General features: G+C 41.5%; 1 protein-coding gene across 2 annotated transcripts; it reads left to right on the forward strand.

The window, feature by feature from the left end:
- The first annotated feature begins 272 nt into the window (after positions 1-272).
- Positions 273-21,463, forward strand: LOC135555835 (globoside alpha-1,3-N-acetylgalactosaminyltransferase 1-like). Of its 2 annotated transcripts, XR_010457903.1 has the most exons (5): positions 273-527; positions 16,016-16,054; positions 18,111-18,245; positions 18,625-20,084; positions 20,318-21,463. XR_010457903.1 is itself a non-coding variant. In XM_064988596.1 (4 exons), the coding sequence occupies exons 1-4, from the start codon at positions 469-471 to the stop codon at positions 19,313-19,315; spliced, it is 924 nt and encodes a 307-aa protein (XP_064844668.1). In that variant the 5' UTR covers positions 273-468; the 3' UTR covers positions 19,316-21,462. The 2 variants fall into 2 exon arrangements, 1 of the variants encoding a protein (XP_064844668.1); XM_064988596.1 differs by having other exon boundaries at positions 18,625-21,462.
- The last annotated feature ends 3,510 nt before the right edge of the window (positions 21,464-24,973 follow it).

The following is a 24,973-nucleotide window of genomic DNA, read 5'->3' on the forward strand; positions in this document are numbered from 1 at the left end:
GTTATATGAACAGAAGCAACACAGACAGCAGCTGCCTCTGCTCATCTCTCCCGCTCTGGCCTTCACACGCCTGTCTGCAGCACTCTGTGTTGTCCGTGTGTTCCTAAATCCAGCCTCCTGCTTACCCCACCCTGCTTCTGCATATGACAAAGAGGCGTGCATGAATGTGAAATGAAGGGGAAGGGAGTTATTTGGGAATCACCCAAAGAGAAAGAAAAAAGGAAAGAGCCAAAAGAGGAAGCACAGAGACAATTCAACCACTCCCTCATAGGCTACACAACATGCATACACACACACACATTTAGTCTGTCCCACCAGTTTAAACGGATATCAAACATTTTACTGGGTCCTAAATCCAGACAAGGATTGATTTACATTACTGGTGATAGATTTATCTACTGTCGTACTTGTGACCAGTATTAATAATAGGATAAACTAAATCCTTTTGTGACAATATTGGGAGGAACAATGCGCTTTATTAAGCCATATGTTCTGCTTGTTATTGCTGGAATATTCTTGCTTCTGGGGTATGTAAACCATTTTGACATTACTTCCAGGTTATTCCTTGTTCTGTGATTAAATAAGGGGCTTTTGTGAATAATTTTATGTTAGTTTCTAAGCGCTCTGAGATGTCATTTTTTAGATATATTTCTTGAATGTGAGTTCTAATCTAAGGGTTGGATGAATAAGAAATTAGATTTAATCAAGATTAACGATGTAACATACCTCAAACTGAAATTACATAAATTATTTATCAATATCTGGTGTTGACAAATAATATCAGCATTGCCTAAAATGTATCTTTTCTTAATTGTATTATTTGTGAATGTATTATAATAGTAGCAGTAAATGTAGCCAATGTATTAGGTAATTTCTTCACCCTATACAACAATATATAATTTTATTGATTTTGTGTTGTATGCGCTTATCTAAACTTGGAAGTTTACATAAAACATTTCATGTCATTTTCTAATTTGATCACTTATCACAGGTCATTTCTGTGCTGCGGGAAATTCAAACGAGACTCGTCATTCACATGAATGCAATGAAAACCAGCCGTTCTCATTCTCACTCGCTCAAGACAACGTAGTTCAACTTAATGAAACCAGTTGTAACACCTTTGTAAGTACTGTAGTACACCTTCATGACACATTTATTCATTATCATTCATAAGTATTTTTCAAAATAAAAGCCCATGATCAATACAGATCTACAATAATTGTAGAGGGAGGGGACAATGTTATGTCTGTGCTGATGAGTAACTTATTCATAAGACATATTCACCATAGTGCTCCTGAGAAATATATATATATATATATATATATATATATATATATATAACACGACGATTGCCTATGTGTATGGCTGCATTTCAAATAAATGTCGGTGTATTTGAATGTCGCAGTTGTAGGACCTGCAGTAATAGGACATTTATTCCCTCTGCTGCTTTAGCACTTGAGCGAGCGAGAGAGAATGAGAACTGTGGGTTTTCACTGAATTTATGTAAATTACAAGTGTAGGATAGTAATATGAACTTGTGGCACACACTTTTAGGTCCTCACCTGGTACAGGTCAGTACCTTTAAGGGTACATGTGTGCAAAATCTAGTAGAATGGTACATTTTTCTTCACAATATAGTCAATGTTTAAAATGTAGGTAGAGCAATATGCTGGCGTGGACTCAATAGCATAATTTGGGGGCATGGTCTAAAACGAGGCTCTTCAACACGGTTCCTGGAAAGCTAATGTTTTGTAGATTTTCACTCCAAAGCTAGTATACTGTCGCACACTGGATTCTAATAATTAGCTTGTTGATAAGCTGGATCAAGTTACAACTGGGGTTGGAGTGAAAACCTACAGGAGGGTAGCTCTCCAGGAACAGGGATGAGAGCCCTGGTCTAAAATACAGTGCCTTGCATAAGTATTCCTTCCGCTTGGATTTCTTCCAATATAATTGTGTTACAAAGTGTAATTAAAATCAATTTAATTTGTTTTGTCAACAATCTACAAAGAATACTCTATTGTCAAACTTAAAAAGCTCAGTCAATACATGGTAGAAACACCTTTGGCTGCAATTACGTCTGTGAGTCTTATCATCTGCAAGAATGTAAGAATTTCCTCTGTGTTGTCTTAGGAATTCATCATTCTCTGTTTTGATCTTGCCAACCTCCATTGTCTCACCTCTGAGAGGCAGAGGTTACGTCATGTACTGTAAGTCATATCTGATTGGAGGTTAACTTTATAGTCACTATTGGTCAACAGCTCAGATGCTTATAAAAGGGTCTAAGATTCATTGTTCTTTCTCTTTTTTGTTCCTGCTGTGGACTTTTGGGGCATGGCCTTTCAGGCTATGATTTCTCTCACTTTCTGATCATGCTTAGAATAATGCTTTGTTAATGTTAGTTATGCCTTGTGAATCCATTTATTTTTACGAAGTAATTCAATATGGATGTATCCTAATAAAATGTCACTTGAAAACAGCTTAAACATATGCAAATGCAGCTACTTTGTTATTCTGGCTGCACTTTTTGACGTTAATGAAAGTTAGCGGTAGTTGGCTAGCTAGCAAGTAAGGGAAAAGAACATTGCCAGCTACTATAGAAATGAAACATTTAGAACGAACGACCATAGATACAGAACAAAAAGACTGAATGGCTGGGTCGCGTCTCTCGCAAACGAACCGATAGAATGAACGACCAGCCGGCTTGGGTAGCAACCCTAGATTTGTGTCGGTGTTACGGCTTTCTAGGTGGGAAGGAGAGTCGGACCAAAATGCGGCGTGTAGATTGCGATCCATGTTTAATAAACAAACGTAAAACACGAATCAATTAAAAACACTACAAAACAAAGAACGTAACGAAAACCGAAACAGCCTATACTGGTGTAGATAAACACAGAACAAGGACATCAGGACAATCACCCACGAAACACTCAAAGAATATGGCTGCCTAAATATGGTTCCCAATTGGAGACAACGATAAACACCTGCCTCTGATTGAGAACCACTTCAGACAGCCAGACTTAACTAGAACACCCCCACTAAGCTACAATTCCAATACAAACACACCACATACAAAAACCCATGCCACACCCTGGCCTGACCAAATAAATGAAGACAAACACAAAATACTTCGACCAGGGCGTGACAGTCGGGACTATATCTTATGGAAGTATGAAATATTATGAATAAATTAATCAAAAAAACGTTTTTAATGGTAACAACACCGTGCCAATATCCTCCAAACACGGACTTCTTAGGCATTATCACTTAATTAATGAGTATATACCAAATACTTTAAGTTAATTTTAGTATACTGCAAACGAACGGTATCCTTTCAGTTGAGCGTACTAGTGCTACACCTGTCTACCGGAAGTTGATGCTGTTGCTATGCAACTTCTTGCTAACTAGCTAGACATCATCAAATCAAATTTTATTTGTCACGTACACATGGTTAGCAGATGTTAATGCGAGTGTAGCAAAATGCTTGTGCTTCTAGTTCCAAACATCTTGGGTGTGTTCGTAAATTCAATCTAGAGTATCAGAGTGAACACGCAGTGTGTTCGTAAATTCAGAGTGTTGTCAGATTGTCCGTTTGCAAATTCGGAGTGTTCAGAGCTCACACTGGACACTGTCCGAGGAGTATGGTTGATCCGAGCGTTCTGACCTCACAACAGCAGTCATGCACCCAAGCTAACTGGCTAACATTGTATAGCTTGCTAGCTACTTCCAGACACAAATGAGAGAACACCTCACTCTGACCATTTTACTCGTAGAGCTCGTTAGGCTGTTTGTTATCCAGAGCGTTGGTGACTATAACTGTGCTGCTGGCAACAATTTAATTATGCTTTTTATCCATGTTTACTGACCCCGGACATATTCAACGGGTGTTGAGAATTCGTAAATTAATCAAGTTATTCTGGGCTCTGGCACTCAGATGAGTGCTCTGAAATCGGAGTAGATAGTCAGTGTATTTATGAACGTACCCGAATTAACAATGTTCATCGAGAACGCACAACAACTATGCCACTTAGCTAAGCTAAGAATGGCGTGAATAATCAAGTCAAACATTGGCTAGTTAGATAGCATAGTTAATATACTGGCAAAATCGCTGTATTAGTAACCAACTAACGTTAGGTAGCTAACATATCCTTACAGCAGTATGTACCGATATGTCATGCAGTTCGTAAGGATAGATTAGCTAACAAATTGTCAGCCAACGTAACTTATTTGAAAAGTGAATTTGTATCTGTTCTCGTCTGACTTCGACTGCAAATCTGAAAAGGTGTCACGCCTTGGTCTTAGTATTTTGTGTTTTAGTTAATTAGTTGGTCAGGCCAGGGTGTGACATGGGTTTATTGTTTGTTGTAATTCTTAGTGGGGTTTTTTAGTTATTGGGATTGTAGCTGATTAGGGGTGTGTGTTACATAGGTTTGGCTGCCTGAGGCGGTTCTCAGAGTCAGGTGATTCTCGTTGTCTCTGATTGGGAACCGTATTTAGGTAGCCTGGGTTTCACTTTGTATTTTGTGGGTGAATGTTCCTGTCTCTGTGTAGTGTTCACCAGATAGGCTGTAATAGGTTTCACGTTCCGTTTTGTTGTTTTGTATTTATTAGTTATTTCGTGTATAGTTCCGTTTTTTGTTTCATTAAAAAAAAAACATGAGTAACCAACACGCTGCATTTCGGTCCGACTCTCTTTCGACAAACGAAGAACGTCGTTACAAAAGGTTGTAAAGTCACGCCCATTTTCTGAAGAATTTCATTATGGGCGCTAAAAGAAACCAAATCGTGTCCATTGCTTCTATACTTCGTATTTTGGCTAACAGAGGTAGTAGAGTTTGTCATAGCACTCACACGTACATGCACAAATATAAACAGTATGTATGCATGTTCTGTATATATTTACACTATAAACAGAAATTCAAGGGGGAAATATAATGTATTTCTTTCTCAAAACATTGCATTTTCATCCAGATTTCAGGATGAACAGTAACAGACAAAACAAATATAGTAGAAGATTAACAAATAGGCTTGTCCTTGTCCTCCACCTTGTCCTCTTCTGATTCCCCCTCTCTCTCACTCCTAACTCTCTCTCTCTCCAAAATTGGCCTCCATTGTTGTCCAAACCAAGAAAGCCAACCTGAAGCCTATTTGAGTGCGCAAGCTTTGATTTCTAAGTGTAGAAAATAGCCATGTGAACATTGGGTGTAGGTAATCGGTAAATGTGTGTGGCATTTGCAATGACAGAGTTTTCCAAACGGAACACAAGACCTGTTTAGTTTTAAATTATCTGTATAATGTAGAGAACTGTGTTTAAAAGTGTTTTGCAATTGCAAACTGAGTGTAAAGCAGATAATGTGCTTGCAGTCTTGCAGACTTGGTCTGATGATTAGGTACATATGAGTTAATGGTTTCACTATGTGTGTAAGCGAATGTAAAACAAAAACACAAAAAAAGATGAAGTTACTACCATTAGGTTACTGTGCATTTTACAATAACTGGTTGTCAGTACATATGGTTGTCAGTTAGGTAATGTCAAGTTCACTGCAGCTTTTCTTGCTGGAGTTTAAAACCATCTAAGCTATCTCGTTGTAAACAGGCCATGCAAGCCACACAGATCCGATCTGATATCACACTTACAGTAAGGAAAAACCTGGCTAGGGACTGGGCGGTGGGAGATTCAATATAATATTCAATGCAGCAACACCTACATGGGAATATGCATAAAAGTAACAAACTTCAGAGGACCTTTGAAACTTCACTTTTATTGCTGACTTTTTAATTTGAACTGCAATGGTGTTTCTGCAAGAGAAAACTGGCAAAATAATTGTTTCAGTGGCAAAGTCAACAAAAGGGAAATTATCACTTTTCAACCTCATTTGTCATCTAGCAGCTCCCCAAAAATCAACATATGTGAAAATGTCATGTGTTATGAAAAAAAGTTACATTGTTTTAATGAAACTGCGCCTGGTTGTTCTTTAAAAGTGCTTTCCTCACCATTTTAAATAAGCATGCCCCATTCAAAAAAAATGTAGAACCAGGAACAGATATAGCCCTTGGTTCACTCCAGACCTGACTGTACTTGACCAGCACAAAAGCATCCTGTGGCGTACTATATTAGCATCGAATAGCCCCAGCGATATGCAACTTTTCAGGGAAGTTAGGAACCAATATACACAGGCAGTTTGAAAAAGCTAGCATTTGCTTTCCTAACAGAAATGTGCATCCTGTAGCACAAACTCCAAAATGTTCTGGGACACTGTAAAGTCCATGGAGAATAAGAGCTCCCAGCTGCCCACTGCACTAAGGCTAGGAAACACTGTCACCATCGATAAATCCACGATGATTGAGCATTTTAATAAGCATTTTTCAACGGCTGGCCTTGCTTTCCGCCTGGCTACCCCTACCACGGTCAACAGCCCTGCACCCCCCACAGCAACTTGCCCAAGCCTTTCTTCTTCACCCAAATCCAGATAGTTGATGTTCTGAAAGAGTTGCAAAATCTGGACCCCTACAAATCAGCCAGGCTAGACAATCTGGACCCTCTCTAAAATTATCCGCTAAAATTGTTGCAACCCCTATTACTAGCCTGTTCAACCTCTTTCGTATCGTCTGAGATCCCCAATGACTGGAAAGCTGTCGCAGTCATCCCCCTCTTCAAAGCACTACAGACATGAACGAACAAACTTTAATTAACTCTTTGCAAACTGGCAACCATTTATCCGGAGGCTGCATTCATTGTAGCTGGGGATTTTAACAAGGCTAATCTGAAAACAAGACTCCCTAAATTTTATCAGCATATCGATTGCGCAACCAGGGGTACCATATAAGGCCCTGCCCCGCCCCCCTTTCGGAAAAGCTGACCACGACTCCATTTTGCTGATCCCTGCCTACAGACAGAAACTAAAACAAAAAGCTCCCACGCTGAGGTCTGTCCAACGCTGGTCCGACCAAGCTGACTCCAAACTCCAAGACTGCTTCCATCACGTGGACTGGGACATGTTTTGTATTGCGTCAGATAACAACATTGACGAATACGCTGATTCGGTGTGCGAGTTCATTAGAATGTGCGTTGAAGATGTCGTTCCCATAGCAACGATTAAAACATTCCCTAACCAGAAACCGTGGATTGATGGCAGCTTTCGCGTGAAACTGAAAGCGCGAACCACTGCTTTTAATCAGGGCAAGGTGTCTGGTAACATGACCGAATACAAACAGTGCAGCTATTCCCTCCGCAAGGCTATTAAACAAGCTAAGCGTCAGTACAGAGACAAAGTAGAATCTCAATTCAACGGCTCAGACACAAGAGGCATATGGCAGGGTCTACAGTCAATCAAGGACTACAGGAAGAAATCCAGCCCAGTCACGGACCAGGATGTCTTGCTCCCAGGCAGACTAAATAACTTTTTTGCCCGCTTTGAGGACAATACAGTGCCACTGACGCGGCCTGCAACGGAAACATGTGGTCTCTCCTTCACTGCAGCCGAGGTGAGTAAGACATTTAAACGTGTTAACCCTCGCAAGGCTGCAGGCCCAGACGGCATCCCCAGCTGCGCCCTCAGAGCATGCGCAGACCAGCTGGCTGGTGTGTTTACGGACATATTCAATCAATCCCTATACCAGTCTGCTGTTCCCACATGCTTCAAGAGGGCCACCATTGTTCCTGTTCCCAAGAAAGCTAAGGTAACTGAGCTAAACGACTACCGCCCTGTAGCACTCACTTCCGTCATCATGAAGTGCTTTGAGAGACTAGTCAAGGACCATATCACCTCCACCCTACCTGACACCCTAGACCCACTCCAATTTGCTTACCGCCCAAATAGGTCCACAGACGATGCAATCTCAACCACACTGCACACTGCCCTAACCCATCTGGACAAGAGGAATACCTATGTGAGAATGCTGTTCATCGACTACAGCTCGGCATTCAACACCATAGTACCCTCCAAGCTCGTCATCAAGCTCGAGACCCTGGGTCTCGACCCCGCCCTGTGCAACTGGGTACTGGACTTCCTGACGGGCTGCCCCCAGGTGGTGAGGGTAGGTAACAACATCTCTTCCCCGCTGATCCTCAACACTGGGGCCCCACAAGGGTGCGTTCTGAGCCCTCTCCTGTACTCCCTGTTCACCCACGACTGCGTGGCCACGCACGCCTCCAACTCAATCATCAAGTTTGCGGACGACACAACAGTGGTAGGCTTGATTACCAACAACGACGAGACGGCCTACAGGGAGGAGGTGAGGGCCCTCGGAGTGTGGTGTCAGGAAAATAACCTCACACTCAACGTCAACAAAACTTAGGAGATGATTGTGGACTTCAGGAAACAGCAGAGGGAACACCCCCCAATCCACATCGATGGAACAGTAGTGGAGAGGGTAGCAAGTTTTAAGTTCCTCGGCATACACATCAGACAAACTGAATTGGTCCACTCACACAGACAGCATCGTGAAGAAGGCGCAGCAGCGCCTCTTCAACCTCAGGAGGCTGAAGAAATTTGGCTTGTCACCAAAAGCACTCAAACTTCTACAGATGCACAATCGAGAGCATCCTGGCGGGCTGTATCACCGCCTGGTACGGCAACTGCTCCGCCCTCAACCGTAAGGCTCTCTAGAGGGTAGTGAGGTCTGCACAACCCCCACCGGGGGCAAACTACCTGCCCTCCAGGACACCTACACCACCCGATGTTACAGGAAGGCCATAAATATCATCAAGGACATAAACCACCCGAGCCACTGCCTGTTCACCCCGCTATCATCCAGAAGGCGAGGTCAGTACAGGTGCCTCAAAGCTGGGACCGAGAGACTGAAAAACAGCTTCTATCTCAAGGCCATCAGACTGTTAAACAGCCACCACTAACATTGAGTGCCTGCTGCCAATACACTGACTCAACTCCAGCCACTTTAATAATGGTGGACTGGGGACAGCAAATAGTCATCAAGCCAGGTAGTCCTGGGGGAAGGTCCCAGGACTCAGGTCCTCCTGGAGGGAGAGAGAATTAGAGGGAACATACTTAAATTCACACGAGATAAGACAGGAGAAATACTCCACATATAAACAGACTGACCCTAGCCCCAAGACACTAACTATTGCAGCATAAATTCTGGAGGCTGAGACCGGAGGGGTCAGGAGACACTGTGGCCCTGTCTGACGATACCCCCGGACAGGGCCAACCAAGCAGCATATAACCCCACCCACTTTGCCAAAGCACAGTCCCCACACCACTAGAGGGATATCTTCAAAGATGGTTCTGATCCTTCTAAAAATTTACCCAAATTGCCAAATGACATAGTTGAAGTCAGAAGTTTACATACACCTTAGCCAAATATATTTAAACTCAGTTTTTCACAATTCCTGACATTTAATCCTAGTAAATATTCGCTGTTAGGATCGCCATTTTATTTTAAGATTGAAATATCAGAAAAATAGTAGAAATAAATCATAGTTTTTTATTTCTTTCATCACATTCCCAGTGGGTCAGAAGTTTATATATACCCAATTAGTATGTGAAAGCATTGCCTTTAAATGGTTTAACTTGAGTCAAATATGTTGGGTAGCCTTCTACAAGCTTCCCACAATAAGTTGTGTGAATTTTGGCCCATTCCTCCTGACTGAGCTGGTGTAACTGAGTCAGGTTTGTAGGCCTCCTTGCTCGCAGACGCTTTTTCAGTTCTGCTCCTCAAATTTTCAATGGGATTCAGGTCAGGGCTTTGTGATGGCCACACCTTGACTTTGTTGTCCTTAAACCATTTTTCCACAACTTTAGAAGTATGCTTGGGGTTATTGTCCATTTGAAAGAACCTTTTGTGACCAAGCTCTAAACTTCCTTACTGATGTCTTGAGGTTGCTTCAATATATCCACATAATTTTCCTACCTCCTACCTTTTCCTACTATCTATTTTGTGAAGTGCACCAGTCCCACCTGCAGAAAAGCACCCCACAACATGATGCTGCCCCCTTTGTCCTCCAAACAGTTATATTTTTGATTCATTAGACCAGAGGACATTTCTCCAAAACGTACGATCCTTGTCCCCATGTTCAGTTGCAAACCGTAGTCTGGCTTTTTTATGGCGGTTTTGGAACAGTGGCCTCTTCATGGCTGAGCGGCCTTTCAGGTTATGTTGATATAGGACTTGTTATACTGTGGATATAGATACTTTGTATAGGTTTCCTCCAGGATCTTCACAATGTCCTTTGCTGTTCTGGGATGGATTTGCACTTTTCACACAAGTACAATCATTTCTAGGAGATCGAATGAGTCTCCTTCCTGAGCGGTGTGACGGCTGCGTGATCCCATGGTTTTTATACTTGAGTACTATTGTTTGTACAGAAGAAGGTGGTACCTTCAGGTGTTTGGAAAATGCTCCCAAGGATGAACCAGACTTGTGGAGGTCGACAATTTTTGGCTGATTTCATTTTCCCATGATGTCAGGCAAAGAGGCACTGAGATTGAAGGTAGGCCTTGAAATACATCCACAAGTACACCGCCAATTGACACATGGTGTCAATTAGCCTATCAGAAGCTTCTAAAGCCATGACAAGATTTTCTGGAATTTTCCAAGCTGTTTAAAGGCACAGTCAACTTACTGTATATAAACTTCTGACCCACTGGAATTGTGATACAATGAATTAAGGGAAATGATCTGTCTGTAACATAATTGTTGGAAAAATTGCTAGTGTCGTGCACAAAGTAGATGTCCTAACCTACTTGCCAAAACTATAGTTTGTTAACAAGAAATTTGTGGAGTGGTTGAAGAACAAGTTTTAATGACTCCAACCTAAGTGTATGTAAACTTTCGACTTCAACTGTATATCACGAATAAGAGGTTAGTGGTGAGATTTGAAAAGATTAAAAGAAATACAACAGATATTGTTAAGCAGACAAATGAGGCACCACAATTACCCTTCTGCAGGAAAACCCCTCTTAGCAAACTCAAATGTATTTTAGTTAGAGTAAACTTTGCATTAAACATACAACTTTGTAATAAGCATTGAACACTTTTCTGCTGTCCAAAACATTTGAAAGGTTCAAGTAGTGCTTTTTCAAAACAATGCACACTGACTTGACTGAGAAATATCAGCAAATGGCAAACACAGAACATCACATCTGACTAAAGTCTTAGGTCACCTAGGCAAAAGCACATTCAACATTTTACACTTGCCATTTAGGCCAGGGTTTCCCATAAAATCATCCTCTCCATCTTAAATGTATATTTCAGTTCTTTGGGATTGGTTAGTTTATGTTGTGGAAAGAACAGCTGCTTTCCCCAGTAACATGGGACTCTTTACAACATGATTAAACTTTGTTGCTCCTTGTTTTAGCAAGTTGTTGCAGCAAAAAGGTATCATGAAATATACTCACCCGGTCAATGGCTTACCAAATCAAAAATAGAACACCCTGATTTGACTACAGAAATATCAGCAAAAGTTAACAGAGAACAGCATACTGATAGTCTCTGATTTGAGTCGGCGGTTGCTTTGGTGAAAGCTGCACCTTCAATGTTACATCCTTGCCATTTAGACCAGAGTTTTCCAACCACCAGAGTTAACTACTGGGACTTGGCTTAACAAGTAAAATAAAAGAAATGGGGGTAGAAGCTGTTTAGAAGCCTCTTGGACCTAGATTTGGCGCTCCGGTACTGCTTGCCGTGTAGTAGCAGAGGGAACAGACTAGGGTGGCTGGAGTCTGACAATTTTTAGGGCCTTCCTCTGACACGGCCTGGTATAGAGGTCCTTGATGGCAGGAAGCTTGGCCCCAGTGATGTACTGGGCCGTACGCACTACCCTCTGTAGTGCCTTGCGGTCGGAGGCTGACCAGTTACCATACCAGGCAGTGATGCAACCTGTCAGGATGCTCTCGATGGTGCAGCTGTAGAACCTTTTGAGGATCTGAGAACCCCTGCCAAATCTTTTCAGTCTCCTGAGGAGGAATATGCCCGCTTCACGACTGTCTGTGCTTGGACCATGTTAGTTTGTTGCTGATGTGGACACCAAGGAACTTGATGCTCTCAACCTGCTCCACTGCAGCCCCGTCGATGAGAATGGGGGCGTGCTTGGTCCTCTCTTTCCTATAGTCCACAATCATCTCCTTTGTCTTTATCACGTTGAGGGAGAGGTTGTTTTCCTGGCACCACATGGCCAGATCTCTGACCTCCTCCCTATAGGCTGTCTCATTGCTGTCGGTGATCAGGCCTCCCACTGTTGTCATCTGCAAATTTAATGATGGTGTTAGAATTGTGCCTGGCCGTGCAGTCATAAGTGAACAGGGAGTACAGGAGGGGACTGAGCACACACCCCTGAGGGGACCCTGTCTTGAGGATCAGCATGGTGGATGTGTTGTTACCTACCCTTACCACCTGGGAGTGGCCCGCCAGGAAGTCTAGGTTCCAGTTGCAGAGGGAGCTGTTTAGTCCCAGGGTCCTGAGCTTAGTGATGAGCTTTGAGGGCACTATGGTGTTGAACGCTGAGCTGTAGTCAATGAATAGCATTCTCACATAGGTGTTCCTTTTGTCCCGGTGTTAAATGGCAGTGTGGCGTGCAATAGAGATTGCATCATTTACAGATCTGTTGGGTTATGCAAATTGGAGTGGGTCTAGGGTTTCTGGGATGGTGGTATTGATATGAGCCATGTATGCAAATTGGAGTGGGTCTAGGGTTACTGGGATGATGTTGTTGATGTGAGCCATGGCCAGCCTTTCAAAGTGCTTCATGGCGACAGACGTGAGTGCTACTGGTCGGTAGTCATTTAGGCACATTACCTTAGTGTTCTTGGGCACAGGCACTACAGTGGTCTGCTTAAAAAAACATGTTGGTATTACAGACTCGGACAGGTTGAAAATGTCAGTGAAGACACTTGCCAGTTGGTCAGTGCATGCTCGCAGTACACGTCCTGGTAATCTGTCTGTCCCTGCGGCCTTGTGAATGTTGACCTGTCTAAAGGTCTTACTCACATTGGCTGCGGAGAGCGTGATCACACAGTCTTCCGGTACAGCTGGTGCTCTGATGCATGTTTCAGTGTTTTGCCACAAAGTGAGCATAGAAGTAGTTTAGCTCATCTGGTAAGCTTGTCACTGGGCAGCTCTCGCCTGTGCTTCCCCTTGTAGTCTGTAATGGTTTGCAATCCCTGCCACATCCGACGAGCGTCAGAGACGGTGTAGTACGACTCGATATTAGTCCTGTATTGATGCTTTGCATATTTGATGGTTCATCAGAGGGTATAGTGGGATTTCTAGTAAACTTCCAGGTTAGAGTCCTGCTCCTTGAAAGCAGCAGCTCTATCCTTTAGCTCAGTGCGAATGCTGCCTGTAAGCCATGTCTTCTGGTTGGAGATTAAAAAAAATATATGTCAATTTAATGAGGCAAAAACTTTTTTTTTCATGCAGGTTTCACCGATCAAATAGCCTAACCTTCATGTCTCCCAATCAACAAAAAATGTGCTGTTATGTTAACAAACACCATGTCCTGAAAACAGGACAGGTCAAAGTAAAATGGACAATCACAACTGTTGTTCAGGAGTTTTACTCCATTGTCACGATCACTGGTTTCAAGTTTGTATCTATCAATTACTGACAAGCTGATCTTGGCAAAAAAATAAAACACTTCTTAATTTCCCGCTGTGTAAACACATTGTAAATAGGCTCACGATAACTAATGATAAAGTCGGGTAGCTGATGTTCAAAGCTTAAATAGCCAAATTGATATGTCACAGTAATCAGGTCTAATAAATCCAATGCTACTGCCTGTTTTACAAATAGTGGGCCTACCACGTGGATTGGCATTCATAAAATTCCATTGTGGGCTGACATGGTAAACTACAACCCAGTAAGCATGAGCCAACGTCTTTTGGACTACTTTTTCAGAATCCATGCTTCAAGATTTATTTGATCATGTGGACTGGGATATGTTCCAGGTTACCTCTAAGAATAACATTGATGTATACAGTGACTGAATTCATCAGGAATTGTATAGGGGATGTTGTTCTCTCTGTGACTATTCCTACCCAAATCAAAAACTGTGGACAGATAACAACATTCGCGCAAAACTGAAAGCGCAAACCACCGCTTTTAACCATGGCAAGGTGACTGGGAATGTGGTTGCAAACAGTGCAGTTACGTCAAACAGGCAAATGTCAGTTCAGAGACAAAATGGAGTCGCAATTCAACGGCTCTGACATGAGACGCATGTGGCAGGGACTCCAGACAATCACGGATTATAAAGGGAAAACCAGTCACGTCGCATACACTGACGTCTTGCTCCCCCGGACAAGGTAAACTCCATCTTTGTCGACTTTGAGGATAACACAGTGTCACCAAATATGTAAGTGGAAAAAACTGTGGCTATTTCGTGATGTTCAGGGGACATTCTATCGACTTTTTGTTTGCAGGGCATCATGTGAAAATTTGAATCCACATGTGAAATGCTATGTGATCGCGTAAAATAGCATGTGGTGTTCCAAAACCACAGTTTAATATGTCACGTAAAATTTCACGGGTGAAATCATGTCATTTTCCATATGTGAAATCAAGTTTTTTTGTAAGGTGGGAATCGCTGTTTGCGTCGCCGAACAATGAACAAGAAGCTATTCATTCCAGTATTTAGATCCTACACCCAATACTCAAATCAATTCCAGGTTGTTCTCACTTTGCGCTCACACCTGCCTTTACTTCACACACCTGTTTATCTACCAAGTCCGAACAAAACATTGCAAACCATATTAGATTTTGATCTGGGGAGGGGGGTGTAGCATATAAAAACTGGATTCAATAGTTTCTTGTTCAGGCAGGTACAGTCATTGGGTCATGACTTATCTCGCACGCTGTCGCTATCGAATCCCCTTAGACCCTGTCTAAGTAATACATTTAAGAAATAGAAAAGTGTCTAAATGTGGCGTAGTCCGAGGGAAGCACTAAACAGTCATTTAAATTCTCAAGATGCCATTAAATATATCTCTCTCTCTCACAAACTTAGCAATTTACAAATTTAAACCACAGCCACGTGGCAAACCACCCTCTTACCCAGGGGTTATACATGGCCAACACAGTTAAATGTCAGTCACCAAAAAAGTTCAATATATTTTGCCACTGAGTCCCAGACCATGCCGACTACTGCCAAAAGGCAAACTGCCATATTACTCCACCCATTCATGTTTAAACAAGAACAGGTACAAACAGGTTCTTAGTTTGGGTGGAGTGGAAAAATGTGGAATTCCCACACATATGAACGCCACAATTCTTTTCCCTCCTCCACAATAGTCAGTGCAAACTGAATGACAGGCTGTCTTTTCAGCCTCATCAAAAAGGAAAACAAAAGCTAACACAATGATTTAACAGGTTATGTTGAGGGAAGCACTAACTAAACAGTCATTGAACTTCAAGATTTAAATCAAACTATTCAATATACTAACTAGGTATCTTTGTACACTTCTACACCACATACCCCTCTCTGGGTGGTATTGAATAAAGACAATGGCTCTCTGAAGCTACATGCAATTAATATCAGTACAGCATTTGTTGTATTATCAACAAACAAAAAAAACTGCCCTTTAAAAATGTCTGCACACTCGTGAATCATTGCATTTTTCAAGTGTGCAACATTATGTGCAATATGGTTGAATTGATAATTTCCTGTATACTTTAAATATCTTGCCTACCTGTATATACTACTACATACTATGGGATTAACAGTATGTTACTAGCTGAACATACACACAGGCAGCATGAATGTGGCTTTGGCCACACCACATCCAAGGTAATGTAAGGATAGTGTAAAGCCTAATTTACACCCTACACAATAAGATACACATTACCAGGCTGCATACATTTGCGTAACTCCACGCAACTATGCAGTGTTGCCATTTTTCGAAGCTAATTACGTCCTTACGTGGTGTACTTGTGTAAGGGTATAAATTACGTTTTAAACCAAAGTTGAAAATCTGATGTCTAAGTAACATTTTGTTAGTGTAAATAGACCATAAATGTTTTCATGACAGACTTGAACTGATTCTCTCCTGTTTCCCCAAAGGTATGTCTACTTCAGCTTCTTCTCTGAAAGGCTCAACAGGTAAGATCAAGTTAATCTATTACAGCCTAATGTCGCTATAGTGTGAAATGAAAGTCACAGTATTGTCTGATTCTTACTCACATGGTGTGGTTTGAGGCTTGGATTGTATTAAGGGAAATTATTTTATGGTTTTATTGTTTCCAGAGAAAATACAATTGAGGGTTAGAAACTGAGAAATTCCCCCCACAAGTCATGGTACTTTTTACTTTTAAAAGGTAACATTGTAGTTTTAAAGTTATGTTGGGATTTTAGCAGTTTTGTTCTGTCTCAAGATAATCCATAAAATTGTGGTAAACAGCACCACACTCAGGCAGAAAACGGAACGTTATATTCTCAGCCAGGCCCATCTTTTCAAAGAAAACACCATTTAATCTCTATTTGAGCAAAATAATTTGTTTTGTTGCGATCACAAGAAAATCTTAACAATTTGGGTAAAGAACGCCACAGTCAGGCAGAAAGATCTGAATGTTCTATCATAGTAGTTTCCCTGACAGATTTGGCTGCCAGGGCATTCAGAGTTTCATAACAGGAGGGGTGTGTGGGTCCAAGAGGGCCTTTTCTAAAAATAATTTCCTGCAATTCTACATTATTTTCCATGACTGGAGACATTATAATTATATATTTTTATATCACCCAAATGATAAGCTACTTTGTCATTTACATACTGAGATCAATAAAGCGAATTTAGCATTAACTTAAATGCAACCAATAGCATAGGCCAATGAAAATAGTGGATACACAGATTTTAGGCCTATAATATGAGGAGGACATTATAACCCACCAACTTTCCAGTGTCACTTACCAATTCAAACAGATTTTTACCGTCATGATATTTTGAAATGTTGCCCAAATACCTTTTAGCTGCTGCCTGCTGTTCATTGACAGCCAGATCACAACAATCAGTTGTTTTGTATTTTCCGCACTGGCTGCTACTTAGAAATGCTATAACAGTTAAATTACATTCACTGATATAAACCTGTCTTTGTCACACCCTGATCTGTTTCACCTGTCCTTGTGATTGTCTCCACCCCCTCCAGGTGTCACTTATTTTCCCTGGTGTATATATATTCCTGTGTTTCCTGTCTCTCTGTGACAGTTCGTCTTGTATGTTTTTCAAGTCAACCAGTGTGTTTTCCTGTACTCCTGGTTCTATTCTCTTTTTGCTAGTCCTCACGGTCTTGACCCTTGACTGTTTTCTGGACTCCGTATACCCTCCTGCCTGACTATTCTGCCTGCCCTGACCTCGTGCCTGCCTGCCACTCGGTACCTCCTGGACTCTGAACTGGTTTTGACCTTTTGCCTGTCCACGACCATTCTCTTGCCAACCCCTTTTGGATTGTTTAATAAATATCAAAGACTCAAACCATCTGCCTCCCGTGTCTACATCTGGGTCTCGCCTTGTGCCCTTATTGTCTTCAAAATAATTGCATCGTTTTCACAGACCCACGGAGCAAATAAATCTGTGTGGAAAGGCATCCAGTGGTCTGATTTGTCAATGAACTTTTTCTTGTATTAAAACCAGTGGTGTAAAGTACTTAAGTAAAAATACTTTAAAGTACTACTTGTTTTTTGGGGTATCTGTACTTGACTATATATATATATATTTTTGACAACTTTACTTTAATACACTCCTAAAGAAAATAATGTACTTTTTACTCCATACATTTTCCCTGACACCTATAAATATTCATACAAATTTGTATGCTTAACAGGCCAGAAAAATTGCCAAATTCATGTACTTATCAAGAGAACATCCCTGGTCATCCCCACTGCCTTTGGTCTGGAGGACTCACTAAACACCTGCTCATGGAATGTCATTTCAATATCTTGGGCATTAAAGTAATATTAGCTGACAGTGTCTAACACATCAGTGTGGGGAGCTTTGATATATTAGGAGGCCACACCTGACATTAGTGTCTGACACATTAGTGTGGGGAGGTGTAGCCTATTACACCACAGCTTGTTTCAAGGTTGTTTAATTGCCAGTATCATAGAAGTATTGAGATCATAACATGGCTCTGGTCAGTCAGGAAAGACCTTTGTTCTGTTTCTCTAGATGTACTGATGTGGTGTCAGTGACCCCATGGTTGGCACCCATCGTCTGGGAAGGCACCTTTGACGCTGTGCTAATCGACAACATCTACAAGCCCATGAACCTCACCGTAGCAACCACTGTGTTTGCCGTTGGAAAGTGAGTACAACTTTTGACGAATATTCAAAAGGGAAGTTGAACTATCAATACTTCTTCAACAATGCAACTATAAGGAAATAAGTACCTGATGTAACATGGCAGGTAATAAAATGTAATTACGCTGTCATGATTCAGTGAGTTGCAGGAGGCTGCCTTAAATCGGGAATAATGGCGCACGGGAGTAGTTGATGTTGGGGGTTAACTGCCTTGCTCAAGGACAGAACAGCAGATCTTTCCAATCTTAACCTCTAGGCTACCTGCCACCCCATCAGTTAGAAGTGTGCTGACATCAAAATCTCAGTTACGACCTACTGCTGTTGTGTCATTAAGCCAGGCACTTATTAATCATTGTGTTATGTATGCCTTTAAATACTGACAGATACGTCAGGTTTCTCCAAGATTTTCTGGAGACAGCAGAGAAGCACTTCATGGTCGGCTTCCACGTGCGCTACTACGTTTTCACTGATCGTCCCCACGATGTTCCTTCAGTGAACCTGTCTCAGGGGAGACATTTGAGTGTGATCCAGGTCCCGGGTTCAAACCGCTGGCAGGAGATATCAGCCCGGAGGATGGAGATCATCCAGATCACCATCGAACGTCAGATCAGAAGGGAGGCCGACTACATCTTCTGTCTGGACGTAGACAGCAAGTTCCACGCTCACTGGGGGTCCGAGTCTCTTGGAAGGCTGGTTGCTGTGATACACCCAGGCTACTACGAGCAGACCCGTGACCGCTTCCCGTACGAACGGCGTCCAGCCTCGACGGCCTACATCCCCATGGATGAGGGAGACTACTACTATGGCGGGGCTATGATCGGAGGGTTCGTGGAAGATGTGTACACACTAACAAAGGTATGTCGGACCCGGTTTGAGGAGGATGTGGGGAATTCCATTGAGGCTGCCTGGCAGGAGGAGAGCCACCTCAACAGGTACCTGCTCGACAACAAGCCCAGCAAGGTGTTGTCTCCAGAGTACCTGTGGCAGGACTTCAAGGCCAAAACCAAAGAGGTCAAAGTAATTCGCTTCTCGGGGGTCATTAAAAACTATGCTGATGTTCGTCCCAATGTATAAAAATAGGTAGTGGCTATTAGACCGGCAGAAGAAAAACTTAATTTAGTCGTAGCGGTAAAATTAATTGAGTTTAGGTTAAGGAACAAGGGTTAAGTTTAGGTATAGTTTGACTGAGGTTAATTTTTGGGTTAAGGTTAGGGAAAGGCATAATAACAATTTTGGGGGTGCTTATAAATTTGTCACCTGTGGGTGTTTCTTGTAAAAATGTGTAATGGAAATGTGTTTCTTGCATATCACAACTTCTGAGAGTGGGGTCACGTGCCAGCGTCACCATTGTTCGTTTTAACTTATTTCATTCTGTATTCTATTTTGCATGTTGATTACTGTGAGGGAACAAAGAAATATGTTAAAAAAAACAGTTACAATAATAGTAATAACAATAATAATATTATGTTTCACCACGTTCCATTATGTTTGTGTTGTGTCACTACTTCTTATTTAACCAAGGTCCAAAGTGATGTTTTGATTTAGAGCTTTATACTTTAGTGGGATTCACACAAATGATAAATAGTGCTTCTTTCTGGTGGACGGTTAGGGTACATGAAATACCAGGAAATGATATGTATTCCATAGCCTAACTAAAAACAACAGCTTTAGTGAACTAATCTGGCAACCACAGCACGGTGTCAGCAGAAGGGGAAGGCCAGAGAATACATACTTGGACAAGCTAAGGAGCAACACCAGACTGGAGGAGGAGGATGTATCTGCAGTGTAGGACTGGCACCTCTGTGGGACCCATTTATCCACCCAATACGTCCAAATTCATATGGTGAGGACAGTGTATGTATATATTTTATTTTATTTAAGATGAGATGAGCTAAATTAATCACATGAATAAGAAGGTATTGGAATGATCCATAATAGACGGACATTGTGACATGAGTCACACTTATCCGAACAGGTTCCTTTTTTAAGTCAAAATGGAGGATGCACTTCATTGTGTAAAAACATCTGCCAACGGCAGGGCAATTGGCTAAATCCTTCATGTCAATGAGTCCACAGAGAAGTGGATGAGGTTCCAGAAAAGCCTGACCAATCACATTGTATTGGGTTACGTGTGCTGCCCGGAAAGCAAACAGAACTGAAACCAGGTGTGTATCTGCCCTATTTGACCAAAAATCATACAGTTTTGTACTATTTAACCATATTGCTTATACATGCAACAGGCATGTAATAATAATGTTGAGTGAGCTAGCCTAGCAAGCAAGCAAGCATTTCACTGCACCTTTTATACATTCTGTTCACTGCGTGTGACAAATACAATTTGTTTTGATTTTATCTCCCAATGTATTCAACTTGTATTTTAACACACATAGTTGAGAATGGCTTTCAAGTGATTAATACAGCAATTTAGGAATTCTAAGCATTCATATCTTCTCTAGCTCTAACTACTGTAGCGTATGTCCACATACATGAATTTTAAGCTTCCATCCACTCTGTTGTCCTCACAATAGCCGCTAAGCGGGAAGATTGCCCCCTGCTGGCCTATCGACATCACTTCAAACAGAACAGAACATTTCTTTGATCATGGGGTTGTCTCAAACAGATTACACTCTTATTGAAATGTGACAGGCTAAAATCTTAGAGAATAGCGAGATTTGTAGATTATAATGCAGCGTTACACAGTTTTTATTTTTGGGCCTAAAGCCAATAAAGGTTTAGTTTCTTGTCATGATGTACAACATTGGCAGCTAAACGCTGTATTGCATTGTTCAGTTCATGTAAATAAATAAACAAATAATTACATAAACAAATTAAGTGTGAAATCGTGATATATTCCTAAAAATTCATACGATTTTCAAAATCATGAGAATTCACGACAATTGAGCTAACCATGTTTAAAGGTGACGTTATGTTCTACGTATATATGACGAAATGCAGTCATACGTTAAAAAAAACAGTTGATTTCGAAAGGGATTTAGGAATTTTATTCACCGATGTCATCATCCCCCGCGACAGAGGCTGTCCTTCTTTCATGGCTTGAAGGGTTCCTAATTGTCGAACTATTCAAAAATGTTTTGCATTTTAGCTAACCCTAAACCTTTTCCTAAACTTAACCTAATTATCCTAACTTGATACGTTATTTTGTATATTCATTTCACCTTTATTTAACCAGGTAGGCTAGTTGAGAACAAGTTGTCATTTACAACTGCGACCTGGCAAAGATAAAGCATAGCAGTGTGACACAGAGTTACACATGGAATAAACATATACAGTCAATAATACAATAGAAAACATCTATACAGTGTGTGCAAATGAGGTAGGATAAGGGAGGTAAGGCAATAAATAGGCCATAATGATGAAATAATTACAATAAAACAATTAAACACTGGAGTGATAGATGTGCAGAAGATGAGTGTGTAAGTAGAGATACTGGGGTGCAAAGGAGCAAAATAAAACATAAATAACATTATGGGGATGAGGTAGTTGGATGGGCTATTTACAGATGCTATTTGCAGTGATCTGTGAGCTGCTCTGATAGTTGGTACTTAAAGTTAGTGAGGGAGATATGAGTCTTCAGCTTCAGTGATTGTTGCAGTTTGTTCCAGTCATTGGCAGCAGAGAACTGTAAGGAAAGGCGGCCAATTGAGGAATTGGCTTTGGGGGTGACCAGTGAGTTTACAGTCTAACCAGACACATAGGAATTTGTGGTTGTCCACATTCTAAGTCAGAACCGTTCAGAGTAGTGATGCTGGACGGGCGGGCAGGTGTGGGCAGCGATCGGTTGAAGACATGCGTTTAGTTTTACTTGCATTTAAGAGCAGTTGGAGGCCACGGAAGGAGAGTTGTATGGCATTGAAGCTCGTCTGGAGGTTAGTTAACACTGTGTCCAAAGAAGGGCCACGAGTATGCTTCAGTTTCCCTGCTTGAAATATCATTACATATTACCTCAGCCATGACATTTCAATGAGGGAGACTATAAAGGTAGGGCACGTAGTTTACTTTGTGGTACATCTTATGTGTATAATTGTTCTTTACCCGGTTGTGTATGTTAAATGCAGTGACCGAAAAGAGCAAATATATTATCTTTCTCTAACTCACCAAGACCCTCAATGAGCTTGCCATGTTCGGCCAATTTCTTTAACCTGTTAAAAATTGACAATATATGCAAAGACATATATTAGAAATATGGCTCTGAATACAGGCTGTAGCATATACAGTGGGGCAGAAAAGTATTTAGTCAGCTACCAATTGTGCAAGTTCTCCCACTTAAAAAGATGAGGCCTGTAATTTTCATCATAGGTGCACTTTAACTATGACAGACAAAATGAGAAAAAAAATCCAGAAAAATCACACTGTAGGATTTTTAATGAATCTATTTGCAAATTATGGTGGAAAATAAGTATTTGGTCAATAACAAAAGTTTCTCAATACTTTGTTATATACCCTTTGTTGGCAATGACAGAGGTCAAACGTTTTCTGTAAGTCTTCACACACTGTTGCTGGTATTTTGGCCCATTCCTCCATGCAGATCTCCTCTAGAGCAGTGATGTTTGGGGGCTATTGCTGGGCAACACGGACTTTCAACTCCCTCCAAATATTTTCTATGGGGTTGAGATCTGCAGACTGGCTAGGCCACTCCAGTACCTTGAAATTATTCTTACGAAGCCACTCCTTCGTTGCCCGGGCTGTGTGTCTGGGATCATTGTCATGCTGAAAGACCCAGCCACGTTTCATCTTCAATGCCCTTGCTGATGGTAGGCTTTGTTACTTTGGTCCCAGCTCTCTGCAGGTCATTCACTAGGTTCCCCCGTGTGGTTCTGGGATTTTTGCTCACCGTTCTTGTGATCATTTTGACCCCACGGGGTGAGGTCTTGCATGGAGCCCCAGATCGAGGGAGATTATCAGTGGTCTTGTATGTCTTCCATTTCCTAATAATTGCTCCCACAGTTGATTTCTTCAAACCAAGCTGCTATTGCAGATTCAGTCTTCCCAGCCTGGTGCAGGTCTACAATGTTGTTTCTTTGCAATAGTTTGAGACCCTAAGTGCTCTGGAGAGTTTTCATCAAGGATCTCTCTGCGCTGTTCGTCTCCCAGTCCCTGCCGCAGAACAACATCCCCACAGCATGATGCTGCCACCACAATGCTTCACTGTAGGGATGGTGCAAGGTTTCCTCCAGACTTGACACTTGGCATTTAGGCCAAAGAGTTCAATCTTGGTTTCATCAGACCAGAGAGTCTTGTTTCTCATGGTCTGAGAGTCTTTAGGGGCCTTTTGGCAAACTCAAAGTGGGCTGTCATGAGCCTTTAACTTCTTCGATATAGGGGGCGCTCTTTTAGTTTTTGGATTTAAAAAAAACGTTCCCGTTTTAAAAAGATATTTTGTCACGAAAAGATGCTCGACTATGCATATAATTGACAGCTTTGGAAAGAAAACTCTGACGTTTCCAAAACTGCAAAGATATTATCTGTGAGTGCCACAGAACTTATGCTACAGGCGAAACCAAGATGAAATTTTGCGTCCTTCCAGTTCTCTGCTACCAATGACTGGAATGAACTACAAAAATCTCTGAAACTGGAAACACTTATCTCCCTCACTAGCTTTAAGCACCAGTTGTCAGAGCAGCTCACAGATTACTGCACCTATACATAGCCTTTCTATAATTTAGGCCAAACAACTACCTCTTTCCCTACTGTATTTATTTAGCTCCTTTGCCCCCCATTATTTCTATCTCTACTTTCCACTGCAAATCAACCATTCCAGTGTTTTACTTGCTATATTGTATTTACTTTGCCACCATGGTGTCACGTTCTGACCTTAGTTCTTTCATTATGTCTTTGTTTTGGTATGGTCAGGGCATGAGTTGGGTGGGTTGTCTATGTTCCTTTTTCTATAATTTGTGATTTCTATGTTTGCCCTGGTATGGTTCTCAATCAAAGGCAGCTGTTTATTGTTGTCCCTGATTGAGAACAATATTTAGGTAGCCTGGTTTCACTTTTGAGTTGTGAGTGATTATTTCCTGTTTAGTGTTTTGTCATTCACCTTACGGGACTGTTCTTTTGTTGTTTATTGTTCAGTGTTCATTTTGCTTCATTAAATGATGGACACTTACCACGCTGCGCATTGGTCTGACATTTCTTACTCCTCATCAGAGGAGGACAAACGTTACACGTGGCCTTTTTTTGCCTTTACCTCTACCTCCATTATCTCACCTCACTTGCTCACATTGTATATAGGCTTATTTTTCTTCTGTATTATTATTGACTATGTTTGTTTTACTCCATGTGTAACTTGCTGTGTCGTTGTATGTGTCAAACTGCTTTGCTTTATCTTGGCCAGGTCACAATTGTAAATGAGAACTTGTTCAACTTGCCTACCTGGTTAAATAAAGGTGAAATAAAACATGTAAATCTCTAAATTACAATTAAGTAATTAATTAGATTTTGTTGTCCCAGGCTATTGTACAAGCAGCCCGCAATTTTTTAAAATCTTATGTTAAAGTCATATTGAGATCATAACATGGCTCTGGTCAGTACAACACAGTCAGGAAAGACCTTTGTTCTGTTTCTCTAGATGTACTGATGTGGTGGCAGTGACCCCATGGTTGACACCCATCGTCTGGGAAGGCACCTTTGACGCTGTGCTAATCGACAACATCTACAAGCCCATGAACCTCACCGTAGCAACCACTGGGTTTGCCGTTGGAAAGTGAGCAC

Source organism: Oncorhynchus masou, chromosome 15 (genome assembly GCF_036934945.1).
Source record: "Oncorhynchus masou masou isolate Uvic2021 chromosome 15, UVic_Omas_1.1, whole genome shotgun sequence".
NCBI lineage: Eukaryota > Metazoa > Chordata > Actinopteri > Salmoniformes > Salmonidae > Oncorhynchus > Oncorhynchus masou.